Below are 17,483 nucleotides of genomic sequence, written 5' to 3' on the forward strand. Positions count from 1 at the left end.
AATCTCACCATTAGAGAAGCCACTTAGCGCTGTGGGAATGTCATGCAAAGTTCAAGTGAAATCAAGCAGTCAGTTGGAGTGTAACAGTCCCCTCAGGGATGACTGTGTCTCTCCTTGTGCCTGTTTCTTTATTTTATGTTCAAACGTACAGTATGCAACAGCAGCTTTTTTTATTCTGGGTTATTTCACAATAAATTGACAGGCATAATTAATATATAAAAGGTGCTATTATTTATGACTTATGCTTTGTATTTATTATTTCTAAGAAGGAAACATAGCAGTGGTTTATTTTTTGATCAATATTTCCATTGTTATATAACTTCAAAGAACCATCAAACCATTTGCCAACCAAATTTATTTGAGATTTTAAAAGTTCATGCTAACCCAAATAAAAGTATTATAAGTAAGTAATATATAATCTTATAAATTAAGAAACTTTGTTGTTTTTGAATAAATGAAAGTTTTTACATCTTACATAATTTTACATAATATGTAGGTCTAAATCCGGATCATCTCCACTTATATCCAAGTAACCTTGCATGTGCTGTGTGGAGGCGTAGGAGGCTGCCACTGGCTGGGCTGATGGAACCCGGGAGCCAGTGGTTTACCTTTCAGTTAATGGGCCGTAGCTCTTTGAAGCTCACTGTTTGTCTGCTGCACAAACCTTATCTGATTACTGGACTAGTACAACAGGGCCTGAGTCCCTGGCTGCCAACCTCAGGCTAGTAGATCTGATTACTCCTCATGTTGGGGACCTAGTGCAGGCAGCCAAAACCATCTTTGTTTGGTTTCTCTGTGGGGAGAAATTCTGGCAGCTGCAAGCCTCTTGATGCAGCACTCATTGTTCTGGCTGTGCTTTCAGGACAGATTAAAGCATAAAGGTTTTTGTCCCTTGCTTGCACTTAGGGGTAATATTATTTCAACCACACAGATTGCAGCTCTCAGAACCACAATTCCCAAGACTTTGCCTAAAAAGACTATTTCCCTTTTAGAACTTGTCTTATCTTGTCTTATCTAATATAGGGATGTTACTGCCAAGGCAGGCTGCCTCAAAATATGGTATTCAATATAATCTCAGGCTGCATTACTTGGAACAATAATTATATAGTGCAAAATGATAAACAGTGTTTTTTATGATCAGTAATTGTGCCTGGCAGCGCTGTTGACTGACAGTTTTATATAGTTAATCTTTTTTTTTCCCCGGCTATTTTATTCTGGTTTCATTAGATAACATAATCAATTAATTAATCAATCAATCAAGTTTATTTGTCACATGTAAGCAAATAAGGTACAATCACAGTGAAACATAATCCTGCCAGTTCCTTCAATTTGTGCATTAAAGAGTTTAAATAAAACAGGGTTAGTAATTAATAAATATGATGTATGGTTTGGGGTAGATTTTGCTCTTCAGCCTCTCACTGCTGGTCTGGTGTATCCGGTACCCTCTTTCCAACCACAGCAGGGAGAAAAGGCTGTTATATGGGTGGTTGGGATCCTTAACGATTCTCCTAGCCTTAGTCTTGCAGCACCTGTTGTAAATATCCTTTAGGCAGGGTAGAGCACTGCCTATTGTATGTTCAGCCGAGCTAACTATTCTTTGCAGGGCCTTGTGGTGCTGTTTCCGTACCAGGCAGTGATGTTCCCTGTTAGTAGGCTCTTGATGGTGCAGGGGTAGAAATTCCTCAGTATTTGAGGGGACACCTGGAATTTCTTCAAGCATCTGAGGTGAAAAGGTCTCTGCCTTGCCTTTCTCACCACTGATTAGTATGCAGCGCCCAGGTCAGGCCCTCGGTGATGTAGACACCAAGGTACTTGAAGCTGTCCACCCTCTCCAACGAGGACCTGTTGATGTTAAGGGAGGTGTAGTTCCTTCCTTGCTTCTTCCTAAAGTCCACTATCAGCTCCTTAGTCTAGCTGACATTCAGGAGTAGGTTGTTGTCCTGACACCAGCGGGTCAGCTCCTCTACTTCCGTCATGTAGGTCTTTTCATTGTTATCTGTGATCAAGCCCACCACAGCTGTGTCGTTGGCAAACTTGGTGATGGTGTTGGAGTCAGAAGTGGCTACACAGTTGTGTGTGTACAAGGAGTTACAGCAGTATGGATTTGTTCTTGTTCAGTGAATTTATCACTCAGGTCCACATCCCAACTCTCCTTTTTGCCTCACACTGTGTGATGAGAAACTGCGAAGTACAGCTTTGTAGGTACTGAGCTCCATTGTCATGGAAACCACAACTTTGCCCATGGCCATCACTATTCACTTAATTTATTCATTATTTGGTCACAGTTTCTCTCAAAAGAACAAGGTTTTAACTGCTCATCAGTAGCTTGTTCCCATTAGTCATAAAAATGATGTATTTTATCAATTATAAGAATGTGTGCATTTCGTAGATAAAAATTGCTTCTTTGGATTGGTTTCAACTTTTGACTGCTCAGGTTATTTCTGTATTGCTATAATGTACTATGACTGACTTCCTGCAGTTTAAGTTCATAAAAAGTCTCCTTGTGATGGCAGTTCATACAGTGCTTCAGTAGCTGACTGCACCTCCCAAAGGGAACATACACAGAGGTCCAAGCCCTTAAGCAACCATTTTACAAGCAGCATGACATGTATATTGTTGAGAGGAAACAGGCTCTGAAAGGGTTAAATCGAATAACAGTGGGTGAGTTTGGCTGCAGTGGAATCTCAGCTCATAGAAACACTAATTGCAGTCAGGCAGGCCTGGGCTGGCACATCAAGCTCTACATCCCCCAGACCTCCTGTCAAGCCTCCTGTCTGCCTCTCAGACCCATCACTATCAAAGTCAGCTACACCAACAGGCTCATCTAGACCAAACTAGGAAATCAATACCAGCTCTGCCTTCAGGTTGCTTTTTGTTTTTTTTAATACTTGCAGATGTAGAAATCCCCCCAAAACATCATTCCAGGAAGTTAGAAAGTGTTGTTTAAGAGCTACAATTACAGAGTTGGCTACCTGTTGGTGTTTCAATGGAAACATTCCCTCAATTTCTCCTGTAATCAGTGGTAATCTTACAGAGTACGCTAGCTATTACAGATTCAACTCAGCAATTACACCAGGCATTCAAATATCCTGTTGTGAAACAAGTAAAAGATGATTATGGATTACATCCTCCTGTGCGCTTTTCCTCATAATCTTCATTTCTTCCTCTGTTGTTCTTTCCAGCTCCTGTCTTCTACTTTGGCAACACAGACTACCACGTGGATGAGAGTGATGGCTTTGTGGAAGTGCAGGTGTGGAGGACAGGAACTGATCTTTCCAAAGGAGGAACCGTCACAGTGCGCTCCAGAAAGACAGATCCTGTCTCGGCTGAGGGTACGTATCCCTGCGAGGCGCCTTTCTTTGACAGCTTTAGCTAGTTAGTGCTTAGAGAAATGTAAACCACAGAAAACAATAGACTTAAGTCGTCACCCTGTCACTCTGTTTTCCTGAGCTCAAGAGTCCAAGGAAATGTTAACACTGGATATATGGGGTGGGTGACCTGGGGAATGTAAACATTGTTTTAGGTTTGAAAAGACAGTGCTTCTCTGTTGGGCCATTGCCTTGTAGGTATTGGATATACACAGTGTTGTGAGGATAATAGTAGTTTGAGTGAGGACAGAGCTTTAGGAATGCAGTCCGATTGTTGTGCACGTTGGTAAGTGCTTTGGACTTAAAGTCTGGTTACTATCTCCTCAAGCTTTCCCTACAACCTCTATTATCTCCCGCCCCTAGGCAGTCCTCTCCCCCTTGCACAGATTCTTAACATCTCTGCTCTTGCCTGCCTTATAACAGTAAAAAAATAACTAGCATCTAATCATATGCAGTGTGATAGAAATGCAAGACCACACTTACTCACATAACTGGGTCATAAGTACATGAGAAAAGCCTGTGGGCAAAGGGTGAGCTCTCAATACCCAGTCTCTTCAAAGAATGGCAAATGAATAACCTGTTTGCGCTTGGGGAGATATCCAGTTTCTAGCAGCGCTCCTTTTATCACGCAACAAATTCCAACTGTTCACGGCTATTGACCATGAGATAGAAAGCGTCATTTCGTCAGCACGTGGGGTATATCCTTTCATCTTGCTCTCTGCCTGACATTCACAAATGAATTATGAAGTAACATGAGAACAGCTGTTGAAATAAGAGAAAGTACTGTCCATATGTGTTATGTCCACTATATTCCATAAGCACTCCATGCTTGACCTATATTGTTTTGTGGAGCAGCTGGTGTGGATTATGTGGGGATCAGCCGGAATCTGGACTTTGCACCAGGGGTCACCATGCAGACATTTCGTGTTGCCATCCTGGATGACCTGGGCCAGCCGGTGCTGGAGGGGCCAGAAAAGTTTGAACTGGTACTCCGGATGCCCATGAATGGGATCCTTGGGGAGCCGAACAAGGCTACCATCCTCATCAACGACTCTGTTTCAGACTGTGCGTGAATATCTTGGTTATAATCTGAATTTATTCAAATGTTTAGTGATTTTGTGAAATTTAGTGATTCATGGTATTTGTACTGTTAACGGTGTTGATTTATGGGTTGAATTGTGTTGTTCTAGTGCCAAAGGTCCAGTTCCGTGATGCTGTGTATGTGGGCAATGAGAACTCAGGGCAGATCTCGGCTACTGTATACCGCAGTGGTGATATCAGCTATAAGTCCACAGTACGATGCTACAGCAGGCAGGGGACAGCCCAGGTCATGATGGATTTCAATGAGAGACCCAACACAGATGCCTCCATCATCACCTTCTTACCAGGTTGTATAGTAACATATCTGTTTGCTTACTTTTGTTGTCTTTACTTGGTTAAATTAATTAAAAGGACATTTTGCTCAATATATTTTCCCTTTACTTTTTTCTCAGGAGAGATTGAAAAGCCTTGTGTACTGGTGCTAGTTGATGACACGGAACATGAAGAGGAGGAGGAGCTACGTCTTGTGTTGGGAAGCCCCAAAAGTGAATCTCCATTTGGAGCATCTATTGGGGGGCAGAATGAAACACTTATCAAGATAAAAGATGATGCAGACAGTAAGTATATATATGTGTTGTTTTACAATTGTTCTATTTAAAGGCACTATGTGCATAATTATGTGCATAATTACATTGTGTTTGTGAGTAAAATCAAACAATATTTATGTGGTCTGTGTGTTGCTTTTAGCCTGTTCATCTAACACATCACTTATTTATGAATTACTACGCGGGGCTACATATTTGAAAAATTCCACTCACAGTTGCTTTAATTCATGGTATACTCTAATGTTACAGTTACAGTTTACAAGCAACTATATGCCATCCTTTCTCAGAGTCCATTATTAAGTTTGGGGAGACCAAATTCAGTGTGAATGAACCAAAGGAAAGTGGCCAAGTATCTGTGGTGAAGATCCTGGTGCTGCGTGTTGGAGATACCTCCAAAGTTTCTGTTGTTCGAGTTCACACCAAGGACGGATCCGCTACTTCTGGGGAGGACTACCATCCTATATCTGAGGGTGAGTGCTGCTAGACTGTGCTTTTATCAGGCCAGAAATAATCTGAAGTGTGCTGAAGAAATATCTGTGAAATTTCTTTGTTTCTCTGCAGAAATTGTGTTCAAAGAAGGTGACACAGAGCACTATGTGGAGGTAGAGATTTTATATGATGGTGTCAGAGAAATGAGGGAGGCATTCACTGTGCACCTGAAGCCTGATGAGAACATGGTGGCAGAGACAAAGGTGAAAATTAAGCCAAATTAACATTTAATTTAACTGTCAGATGTTTAACTACCTGGCTGGCTGTCACATTAATATCATTCAACTTTAACATCCTCTTAATTGCCCTTCCTTGTCAATCAACAGATGAGCAAAGCTATAATCTATATTGAGGAGACCAGCAGCATGGCGGATGTCACCTTCCCCTCGGTGCCCAGAGTGGTTTCTCTGCTGCATTATGATGACATCGACAGGACCAAGGACTCTCTCCCTGTGGCTGGATACCCTGTTATTTGTGTCACTGTATGTCCCAACCGATAATTAACTGACCAATAAATACTTAGCAACATATTTTTTGTCCTTTACTCTGCTAATGATTCATTTACTGAAGCTTTTTGTCTCACAAGTGCAGTTTAAAAACATGTAAATACTGTCAATGAGATATTTAGTATTTAATAGATGTGCATACTTTGCTCAATTATCAGCTGCCTTGAGGGCTCATCAGCACTATACAGAATAACTTTAACTGCAGCAGTGATTTTAGCGTGGATTTCACTGACAAGCATATTTTCTCTTCCTTTCCATTTTCCTCAGGCCTGTAACCCCAAGCACCCAGACTATGACAAAACAGGTTCTATCTGTGTAAGTGAGAACATCAACAATACCCTGACCCGTTATCGTTGGCTTGTCAGCGCCCCGACAGGCTCGGACGGTGTCACCAGCCCAATGAGGGAAGCTGACTTTGATACCTTCTTTACCACGTCCAAGCTCATCACTCTGGATTCAGTCTACTTCCAGCCTGGTTCTAGGGTCCAGTGTGCCGCAAGGGCTGTGAACTCTAATGGAGATGAAGGTCTGGAGCTCAGTAGCCCTATAGTGTCCATCAGCATGGATGAGGGTGAGTGCAGCTAATTCTCTCTCATGGAAATGACTCGACACAATAAGCAGCTGCTGGCAATGTTTTCTTCTCCCACTGCAGTACTTGCCATACTTGCTCTGTCAGAAAACTGAAAGATAAAATAATTTTTTGTGGTGGATTTTTAGAGAAACTAAATGTTTGATGTTTGTTTGTCACGGTGTGTTTGCAGGAATGTGCCAGCCTCGTGTTGTAGGCACAGTGGGGGCTGAGCCTTTCTCTGCCAAGCTACGGTACACTGGAGCAGAAGACACAGACCACCCCAACCTCATCAAGCTAACTGTCACCATGCCTCACATTGATGGTACATAAGAACAGCAGAGTTTCACCAGTGAAAATATTACTTAACTAAATAAAATATCTCGAATCCAACAGGTTGTTGGTTTGACTCACCTCCTGAGCTGGGAAATCTCATCCCATGTAACTCATCAACCAAATTATTTTTATAAGAAGCTACATCAGTTAGTTTTTCCTTAATTGATAATCTTACACTCTTTCACTTCCACTTACTAACCGCTATGTATATATCCTCCCTCAGGTATGCTGCCTGTAGTGTCCACCCGATCCTTATCTAACTTCGAGCTCACGCTGAGCCCTGATGGTACTCGTGTTGGCAACCATCGCTGCTCCAATTTGTTGGACTATGCTGAAGTCAAGACTCGCTACGGCTTCCTCACTGAGGCCACCAAAAATCCAGAAGTGATTGGTGAGACGGCACCTTACCAATACAGCACTTCCCTCAGAGGATCCAGTACACTACGATTCTACAGAAACCTCAACTTGGAGGCTTGTTTGTGGGAATTCACCAGCTACTATGACATGTCTGAGCTGCTCAGTGATTGTGGAGGCAACATCGGGACTGATGGACAGGTAAGGAGCCCCACCTTTGAGCTTCAGTTCACCTCTGACCCCTTTTGTCATCTCTAGACATAAGGTGCGGGGAGTCAGTTAATAAAGCTGCAGACCCCCTTGAGAGCAGGAATGTGGACTCAGCAGTTACTGATCTGCTTTGTCCTATAACAAGTCTTGCCCATTTTCATTACAAAATCCTCATGGATTTTCAATCCTAATTAATAATTTACAGGCATATGAAAACCTTGCTTTTCTACTTGGTTTTCCTTTAAAAATCCTTAAGTAAATACCAGCCTATAGAGGAGTTATCCATTATTGTCTGGAGACCCATGTCAACATCCGTAGTAATGACTAACCCGACACCCTGCTTCCTTTAACTCCCAGTAGGACCAGTTATTTGTCTTGTCAAAGTGGCAAGTCAATTACCAGCAGCCTCATAAAAATCTGTTGGTCTGTTTTTCCATGTGCACAATGTGCTCTTAGCAACAGCAGCTGTTATATGTGGAGCTGAAGAGGGAGATGTTTAAGCACTCACAGTCCTCTTGCACACATGCCTCAAAGCCTCGAACATTTGCATTCACCTTGGAAACCTACTGTTAGTTGAATTGCAGTTAATTAAGGTAGAGTGTTGATAAAGGAGGGCCGAAAGAGTACACGGGGCACATCATGGTGAAAACCTCCTCTATGCTCCCTACTGAGGATTATTAATTAAAGCCCTATAGCACTTGCAAATATATTTAGGCTCTGAAGGTATATGAGTGTAGTGTATATTGGTTTGTTATTATAATAGGAATTTCTTATTTTACATGTCTTCAGGTTTATTTAATAGATAGATAGATAGCCTTTATTTTAGCAGGGGAAATTTCACTGGAAATTTCCAGTGGTGCTCTGCATATACACAACCAAGACAACCATTAACAAAAAGTGTAAAAAGTGTAAAATCAATAATCATGTACAAAGCATAAATCCAGCAAAAACACAAAAGAATTGACATACAAAATATTTAAAAAACCCAAAAAAACAAAGAAAAATGCATTTAAATAAGCACATTACATAGGGACAAAGCAGTCACAATTAAGAAAAACAAGAGTATTCATTATATACATTATATAAAACAACAACAAAGACATCACCCAGGTGATCTTTCACTCTCAACAAATGTTGCCTGTAGCCACATGATGTAAATGTCAATATGGCAGTAATAAACATGTCTTGACAAGAAAGCAGGCTGCTGCCGGGAATATTAATTCACCTCAGTCAGCAGTAATACCTTGAGGTGAGAAATTGATCATATACATACATTGCAATAAATGGTCATGACAGACTGTAGTTCTTTATTGATTAGTAACCATATTGATCAGAGCTAACCCAATAATTAAAAAAGAAAAACAAGATGAATGATTTTGACCCTCTATCTATTTGGACAGTCTCAAAATCCTGACGAACACACATCTAGCAATAAAGACTCTATTTTTGTCTCTATTATCTTTCCATCATGAGGCAGAATGGTATACATTCAGCTCTTGCACTGTTCTGTATGTAGATTTTGTTGCTATGGTTACTCTGGAACAGAGCAAAAGACGGTATGTAGATGCTTAGACTCAGGCGTCACAGGTTCAGTTTCGGGATCATTAAGGCAGGATCAATGGAAAAAGAAACAGTCTTCGTTTGTTGGCACCCTGTGACCTGAGTGCATGTCTAAGTGGACAGACAGGCTTAGAGGAGACAACTCTGTGCAGGCCGGGGCCAGTGTCAGTGTGGGGCTTTGTGCCCAGCTTAACAGGACCACAGGAATCTATTAAGGCCCAGCAGGTTGTGTCAGAAGGCCATTCTGCAAATCATTTGCCTGAGCTCTCAGCACCCAGAGGCATAGGCACGTCTCCACATGTACACAGAGCCGGTGCAGGCAGGTACCTCTCACAGGTCAGAGGAAAGTGCAGATACCAGAGAGTGCTCCCTCTGAGGACTTTCACCACTTGGAATCCTTTGTGCATTTTAGGACATCTCTTTTACAGAAGAAATGTCTGGAGGAATGTCTGTAACACATGTAAATAAAAGCATTTTTTTTTTGCCTCTCATGTTGAGTGAAAACAGCAATACATCATGATTTGGACACATTTGATTTTTAGGTGAAGTTTGAAATTATTCAGTTGAAAATATTTTTAAAAATCTGTACTTCATCCATAATAGGAGCCCATGAAAGTGTTAAATCTAATAGCTTTACACCATCAAGCAAACATAAATGCCCACTTGAAGTTCTAGGCATTTCCCAGTAATGTGTGCTACAAGTTCCCTAATATATGTGCTGCCAAGTCCACTCAGTCTGTGGACTTGATGAAGCACTACAGTATTCTGTACTGAACTTGCTTATATCAGCCATAATGGTAGAAAATTGTTTTTTAATTTCAGAGGTGTTGTACATGCATTTTCTGGCTTGCTATTATTATAACAAAGCTGTTAAACTGTGAAGTAGAAATACATATTTTTGCTCTGACACAGCATGTTGGTTTTCACTGCAGGTGTTGAATTTGGTCCAGTCCTATGTGACCCTACGAGTCCCACTTTATGTGTCCTATGTCTTCCACTCCCCTGTGGGAGCAGGGGGTTGGCAACACTTTGACCTGCAGTCAGAGCTGAGGCTCACATTTGTGTACGACACTGCCATCTTATGGAGGGACGGTATCGGTAGCCCACCAGAGGCAGAACTACAAGGTAAGACTTAACATTAGTCTGCAATACAAAATTGAGGATTACTTTAAACTGTGTTTATGTTAACTGAATGAAATATCGTAAATTAATTAAGTAGCCAATTTAAAGCTATCTGTGGCTGTTTTTGCAGGTGCCCTGTACCCAACTAGCATGCGTATAAATGACCAGGGACGACTAGTAGTCAACTTCCGCACTGAGGCTCGATTCAGAGGCCTGTTTGTCTTTGCACATCCAGGTATGTTACAATACACCGCAGAAGTGTAGTAGTTTCTGAATTTGATGTGGTATATAATGCTGCTTGATAGCACGTCATAATATTTTGCATGCAAGTTTAAATAACCCACAGTTCTGAAAAAAGAAAAAAAAATAGAAGAAATGAAGAGGAAAAAAAGCTTTGCATGTACTGTTTCACTCAGCTTTTAGCTTTGGATAATTAATAATTTTACAAATGCTTTGTCTGATATTATTGGCCATATTGCATATTTAAAGCACATTTACAGGATTTTAGTATGCTGATTATACTGATACATATAATGTAATGTAATCAATGAAATTGTCATCAGCTTCAGCACTCACCTCCATGGTCATGTGTGCGGACCACCCTGGTTTGACCTTTAACCTTAGTCTTGTGAGGAATGAGCCAACCTACAACCAGCCCATCCAGCAGTGGACGTTTGTCTCTGATTTTGCTGTGAGGAAACGTTTTGTTCTCAAAAGAGCAATTTAAATTTTTTTTTCTATTTTCTATACATAATTCTTACTGGACATGATTTTCCCTGTCAGGTGCGTGACTACTCTGGCACGTACACAGTGAAGCTGGTCCCTTGTACTTCTCCTCCCAGCCTGGAGTACACCATCCCTCCTGTCTGCAATCCCAGAGAGCCTCTTACCTTCGACCTGGATATCCGATTTCAGCAGGTGACGTCCACTCATTCAAAATAATATGAGGAAACTTTATTGATCCTTGTGGAGCAATTTAGTCTGCAAAAATAGGATCCATTAAGAAATGCAGTGTAAGCAACCAAATATGGGCCAAAATAAGGAATGAAATGTAAAATTAATACAAAATATAACAATAATATAAAATTTAACACTTGGTAGTGCTCTGCAACTATTTTAGCAATACAAATAGAAATTATTAAGTATTGATAATATATTGATTTATATTGACTACAACTGTGCATTTAAAACATTTGCTTTATGAGCACCATCTCATTTAGTCATTACTTCCTGTAAGTCACACCTCTTGGCTCCTATTCCCTCATATATTTTCATATTTGCATCTCTGCATTATCCCATCAGTTGAAACATTTAAGAGGAAGCTCACTCCTGCTTTCACTTCATCCAGTCAAGTACTCACTGCAACTCACTCCTCTCATTTACATAAACAGGAACAGATCTGTAATTAACATCCCCCCTTTTTAATCCATTTAGCTGCACCCAGCTCATGATCCTCGTGCCAACAAATAACCACCTCCAGCATCAACACAAAATCTAGAGTGATAATGGCAAAGCAGCCAAATGAATTAATTGTTTAGCCCATAAAATGTCAGAGAAAATTAGAAAAAAATGTATCATCATTCAAATGCATAAATATTACTAGAGTGAAGTATAAAACATATACAAGCCCCAGGTATTTAAATCATTAATATGATTATATAGAGAGAGTGGGATGTCGAGTATTGAAAAACAAGCAAAATTGTGAGTTTACCCCAATGAGGATTGTCTCAAAATATGCCATGTTAACACTGTAGAGTCTACAAATGTACTACAGATACACGGTATGTACTATACATAAATTGCAGTTGTGTGATGACTGGGCTCAATAAAGATTGTTTACCATGTGTCTGTATTATTAACCTTGCTTGGATTTGTCTGTCTGTCTGTTATGTGTTTCTAGGTTAGCGATCCCGTAGCTGCTGAGTTCAGTCTGAACACACAGATGATTTTACTTTCTAAACGGACGCTCTGGCTCTCAGATGGCTCCATGGGCTTTGGACAGGAGAGTGACACTGCCTTCTCACAGGGTAAAGCAGAATCATATGGTTATAAAATGAATGCTCTTGAATGTTTGTGGATTTGAAAAAACACAAAACAAGGATGGCTGTTAATGTGATATATATATGTATATAGCAGAAATGTTCCCCCGTTATTTTGTGACTCTAAAGGATAAAAATAAAATTAAAAGAAATAGGCCACTTTCATGTCTTATCTCATAAAACAAGCTACTTAAGAGAGCTTGAATTTCATTTCTCTAAACAGGATCTTGAAAGTCTTAGAAAAGTCCTTGAAGCTGCTGTCAAAGTGGGGTTACAAAGCTATTTTTGTGAAGACTGACAAAACAGATTTAGCTGAGGTTGTTGTTGTAGTCTAAACAAAATAAATTATTTGAGAGAACTGCATCAGTGGACATCAGTTGAGTTTTTCTGTAAGACTTTCCTCTAAACCATCAGGTTCATACACATGTGATGTGTTACATGTGTTTTGCTGTGATGAAAATTGTATTTCTCTTCCTTCAGGGGATTCAATCTACGGCCGAGTGATGGTGGATCCAGTGCAGAACTTGGGCGACTCTTTTATTTGTAATATAGAGAAAGTCTTCCTGTGTACTGGAGCTGATGGATACGTCCCCAAATACAACCCCAGCAACTTTGAATTTGGCTGTCTGGCTGATGCTCCATCTCTACTCTACAGATTCAAAATAATTGTAAGAGTAACAACAGTATATTTCTCATCATGTCACACATGCTTTGTGTCTATCCAAACCTAAATATTCCTCTCTACTTGATCTGTCCACATAAGGACAAGGCCCAGCCTGAGACCCAGGCCAAGTCGTTTGGAAATGTAGCTTTCAACGCCTTCCTGGCAGTGGATGACCCTGGTGCTTTAGCTCTAGTGAGACAACCTGGGTCAGATGGTTTCAGATTGGATTCCTCAGCTCTATTCCAGGTCAGTTTATATGCCCAATACAAGAAACACATTCAGTACACACTCTCACATGCTCCACATTCTCATATTTCACCAATCTGGGATGCATTCCAGAGTTATTTTCCAGTTATTTTGAGCTGGAATTTACATTTTTGTGTGCCAGTTTAACTGAGCCTGGCTTGTAACTCTCAGGAATCAGGTGTGAACTTGTGGCATCCTGCTGAGTAAAGGGCAAGTGGAAACGCAGGATGAAAATGTACTGTACTATAGATAAGTCACAGAAGGTGACATTAAAAGATGTTTTTTTCTATTGACATTTGACTCTATCTTATTAACAAGCCGAGAAAAAAATCAATGACCCAACACTTTCCGCATCCGTGCACATGGAAGTCTTATTGAAAGTGAACAATCCTGTCACCGTGGGGGCTGGCCTTTATATGTCCTCCGATGACAGGATCATATATATATATTCTGTATGACTCAGACTCTCCCCCTTTCATCAAGTACTGATTGCTTCTTCTGGTCAGTGAGTCTGAGTTTTCTTGGCTTGCTAAAATGTCAGTAACAGGATGTCAAGCCTGATGAGTATTTTCCAACAGCAGAAAACTTTCCTCCTTTCAAAATCCATGTAACTGCACTGGAGATATTTTATATGTTTGAGGTTACATTATATTGTTTATATTTCACCATTTTTACTGCAATACAGAAAAATAACACACCAAGCATTAAAATGGGTCCAAGAAGGGAAGTTACACTGATAGTGGTTTTTATTTCTAACAGAGTTTTATGGTTGATTTTCTTTTATCACTGAAATCTTATGGGTCAGCAAAAGAAACTGGTGCTCTGCAGAAAGCTGCACCATAAAAATGACATGTAGGTATCATTTTTGAAACAATAACTGTTGCTTTTTTTAGGTGTCTGCAGGGAGAGAGTGGTACATTCACACTATCTACACTGTCCGTTCTCGGGACAACGCTAACCGGGGCATAGGGAAGCGAAGCCTGGAGTACCATGTGTTAAGCCAGCACACAAATGTGCTACCAAAGGGTCAAAATCGCTCCAGAAGATCTGCCAATGACGTGCCAGACGTCATAGAGGAGATCGGTGTGAACAACAACCGTGGCACCAACATCTTGCACATTGCACTGGACCGGAGCAGCCAGCGGAGGACCAGCCCAGAGAGGGAGATCTTCACCAAAGGGATCATCCCCAGGGAGCTCAACCAGAAAGACAACAGTGATGACAGACTAGTGTTGATCATTGGTATCTTTGTCGGGCTGCTCCTCACGGTACTCATCATCATTGTGGCCGTGTTGCTTGTTCGGTCCAAGCGGGAGAAAAAGGAGGTGCCCACAAGCTCCAGCAGCGCAGAGCCCATGATGACACAAGGCCTCAGTAACAGTGACAGCTCAGAGGTCTAACAAACAGACTGATGGTTGAGATTTTTAGTTAACATTTTTATTTTGCAAGTGCCTCACATTTAGATAAAAATTGAAGATTGTGTGTGAAGCGACACAAACTACAAGAGCTTTGATTCCATTCAGAAATCTACCTGAAATACTGCATCACTTCCATGGCCAGGGAGACATCTGGATACTAACTAGCAGACTGACTGTGTTAGTAGCTGTTTAAAGGCACTTGTCAAGTTGTCAGCACTCACTTATTGATTTGCTTTTGATGCCACTTAATCCAAAAAAGGTGTGATTACATTTCCAAAGGTGCTACAGGAAATGCCTCTTAACTTGAATGGCATTTGCTGTTTTACTGAGTAGGTCAAGAGAAGCTGGATATTTTGCATACTGTAGTAGTTGTCAACAACAGGCTTTGTATGTTTGATTTGCTGCGTCAAGACACTGTCCATAGTTTGGTCACACTGGCAAACCTGTCTGTTCTTATAGAGAATGATTTGTCCTTAGATTCAGTTTGTGCCTAAGAAATCATAGGATTTTGAGGTTTTATAATGTATGTTATGATTGTCCTGTGTGATCAATAAGAAATCCACTCAAATGAAAAAAGTATTTCAAACATTGTTTTCTTGTGCTCATGTTTTTGCATGCATTTATTTTTGTATTTTAAGATTGTTTGTAAAAAATGTCTAGATGCTGATTTGAATGGAATCGTGACAAGTGCGCCTAATCTACTGTATTTCCACCAGTTTGACTATGTATTTTACAGTATATCCCACGAAAAACAGTATTTATCAGTGCAGTAGGTTATTGTTATTGTTAAATGCCCCCTAATATTTGTTTTTTATGATTTCACAAACTTAAAATTGACACATGGCACTGAATCAAATAAGAGAAGTAAAATCGTTACAGTCTGTAGTATTGAAGCCACTTTCAAGACAGCTGGTCTGCAATGTATGGTGTAGTATAATAATAGTTCCAGATCCACTATTTCCAGCAGCAACAATTTTTTTCCACTATTGACACAACTGGTTGGCTAGATTTCTAAATGTTGACTACTGTAGCTTAGTAGAGATAGATGGGACTTGAAATCCCTGTCACAGCAGGGCTACTGTATGTGTTGACTGTACTGTTTAATTTTATAAAACCTTGAAATATCTTCTAATAGGTTTATCAGATTTCATTTAAAGGGAAAGAAATGATTTACCCAAAATCATCGTCTTTATCGCCAGAGCTATTATCCCTGATTCATTAGCTTTAAATGCATTTATTTATTTTTCAATGCTTGTTATTTAGTGTCGACACAAATCATATATCATTTAATCTCCCTTTTTAAATTTTGATTTGAGCCTATTTGTAAGATTTGTTTACTTTAATATATGTTACGCATATACTGTTTATGTGCCATGTTTGCATTAAAACAATGTGCATAAGATGAAACACCATACAAGCTTTCCATGTAACAGTGTTTTCTTGTTTTTTGTTTTTTTAAGATCCAGGCACCGGACTGCCATAACATCTGATTACCTCATACTACTGTATATCAGTAACACTAACTTTATAGTCACTACTCCCTGTCATCAATGTTAGGTTTATTTGCATTCTATGTTGAGGAAAAAAATTCTATGCAACCTGTGATACCATACCTTCATAAAATGTTTACCCCAAGTATGATTGTTTTTTTTAGTGCACAATTTGCTTGCTAATCTTGGTTTGACACTGCATCACTGTACTGTGGTTCTTTTACTCCACTCTAATGCTTTGAGTGCATTCTGAGCTTTTTTATGCACATGTATGTATGTATATACATATGTATTACCTATAAATATACCATTTGGATGTTTTGGGAATGGTTATTGTTCAAAAATGCATACTGTATGTGCTGTAAGTATTTGTAACATAGACCAGAAGCACAGCGTGGTCTGCAAATAAATAATTTTTCAAGAAAACATTATGAAATTTTATGTTTTTGGTTTTTTTCCTATTAGTTTCTTAAATAGTTTGACTAATCATCCTCGAAGCAACAATTTTCAAAATGCAACTCTTCCTATATACAAAATTATAAATATACGTGTTGATCCAAGTGAGCATCAGTCCATTTTGCCAAAATTCAGAGTATAGGGACTATTTAGAAGAGAGAAGCAGAGCCATAGAGATGTTTACGCTTGCAGTACTCTACAAACTATTTTGAAGTTACTGCTCTATGTGGACCCAGTATGCATACTTAACTCATCATTTCTTCATTACCACCATTCAGTGATTATGTGATAAATCTGCATGGACAACAGATCCAAATCCCTTCTGTGTAAATCAAGCATAATGAGTAGTCACATATTGCAAAACAACTCAGTAAACCATGTGCTTTTATTACCAGTGCATATTCATAGAGAAAACCAAATGTTTGTATTGTTGTGAGACAAACAGCGTAGGGTAAAATGCTTCGGACACATCTCTAAAAGGTGAGCCCTGTCTGGGCTTCTGTTTGGCAACAAGTCAAACAACAGATCAGGTGCATGAAAAACAGCAGCTTCCTGGTTGATTGAACTGGTGAAATCAGGTCATATCCTGTAGCCCAGACAATCTCCAAACTGGGGAAGATGAATGTCGATGTTTGGATGTTTAGCACAGTGCTGTGGGTAATGATGTCATACGAGGAAGCTGCCTTCTTCCTACACCTGGTCTCTTCTGCTGTGGCACCAGTTTTTCTTATGACGTTACACAGAATGAACACCAGGGGGAGCGCCGAGCAGCAACAGCTCTACTGGTACAGGAGTTTTTCCATGGGAGTCATGGCTTGATGCAGTGCAGGCAGAAACTCAGAAAGCTTACAACAGTATCATAGGCAAGTGTATTCTAAAGCATGTGTTTGCTGGCAAATGTCATCTAATAAATTATCATTTAATACCTTAGCAACTGTTTCCTATATGAAAACCCAAAAAGAAACACTTTAAAACAGAACTCATATTCCACCACATTAATTCCTATGAATG

The 17,483-nt window shown here is 40.0% G+C and overlaps 1 protein-coding gene across 1 annotated transcript in view; it reads left to right on the forward strand.

The window, feature by feature from the left end:
- Positions 1–16,414, forward strand: part of frem2b (FRAS1 related extracellular matrix 2b) — a 60,991-nt gene extending 44,577 nt beyond the window's left edge. The window contains exons 7-24 of the mRNA XM_042414353.1: positions 3,183–3,332; positions 4,224–4,433; positions 4,559–4,756; positions 4,862–5,026; positions 5,302–5,484; positions 5,576–5,706; positions 5,830–5,985; positions 6,277–6,580; positions 6,771–6,902; positions 7,137–7,468; positions 9,970–10,162; positions 10,290–10,394; positions 10,723–10,850; positions 10,943–11,077; positions 12,060–12,186; positions 12,679–12,866; positions 12,962–13,108; positions 14,002–16,414. Coding sequence (XP_042270287.1) covers positions 3,183–3,332; positions 4,224–4,433; positions 4,559–4,756; positions 4,862–5,026; positions 5,302–5,484; positions 5,576–5,706; positions 5,830–5,985; positions 6,277–6,580; positions 6,771–6,902; positions 7,137–7,468; positions 9,970–10,162; positions 10,290–10,394; positions 10,723–10,850; positions 10,943–11,077; positions 12,060–12,186; positions 12,679–12,866; positions 12,962–13,108; positions 14,002–14,508 — 3,491 coding nt within the window. The 3' untranslated portion in view covers positions 14,509–16,414. The remainder of the gene's footprint in view (positions 1–3,182; positions 3,333–4,223; positions 4,434–4,558; positions 4,757–4,861; positions 5,027–5,301; positions 5,485–5,575; positions 5,707–5,829; positions 5,986–6,276; positions 6,581–6,770; positions 6,903–7,136; positions 7,469–9,969; positions 10,163–10,289; positions 10,395–10,722; positions 10,851–10,942; positions 11,078–12,059; positions 12,187–12,678; positions 12,867–12,961; positions 13,109–14,001) is intronic.
- Positions 16,415–17,483: the final 1,069 nt, after the last annotated feature.

Source organism: Thunnus maccoyii, chromosome 6 (assembly GCF_910596095.1).
Source record: "Thunnus maccoyii chromosome 6, fThuMac1.1, whole genome shotgun sequence".
NCBI lineage: Eukaryota > Metazoa > Chordata > Actinopteri > Scombriformes > Scombridae > Thunnus > Thunnus maccoyii.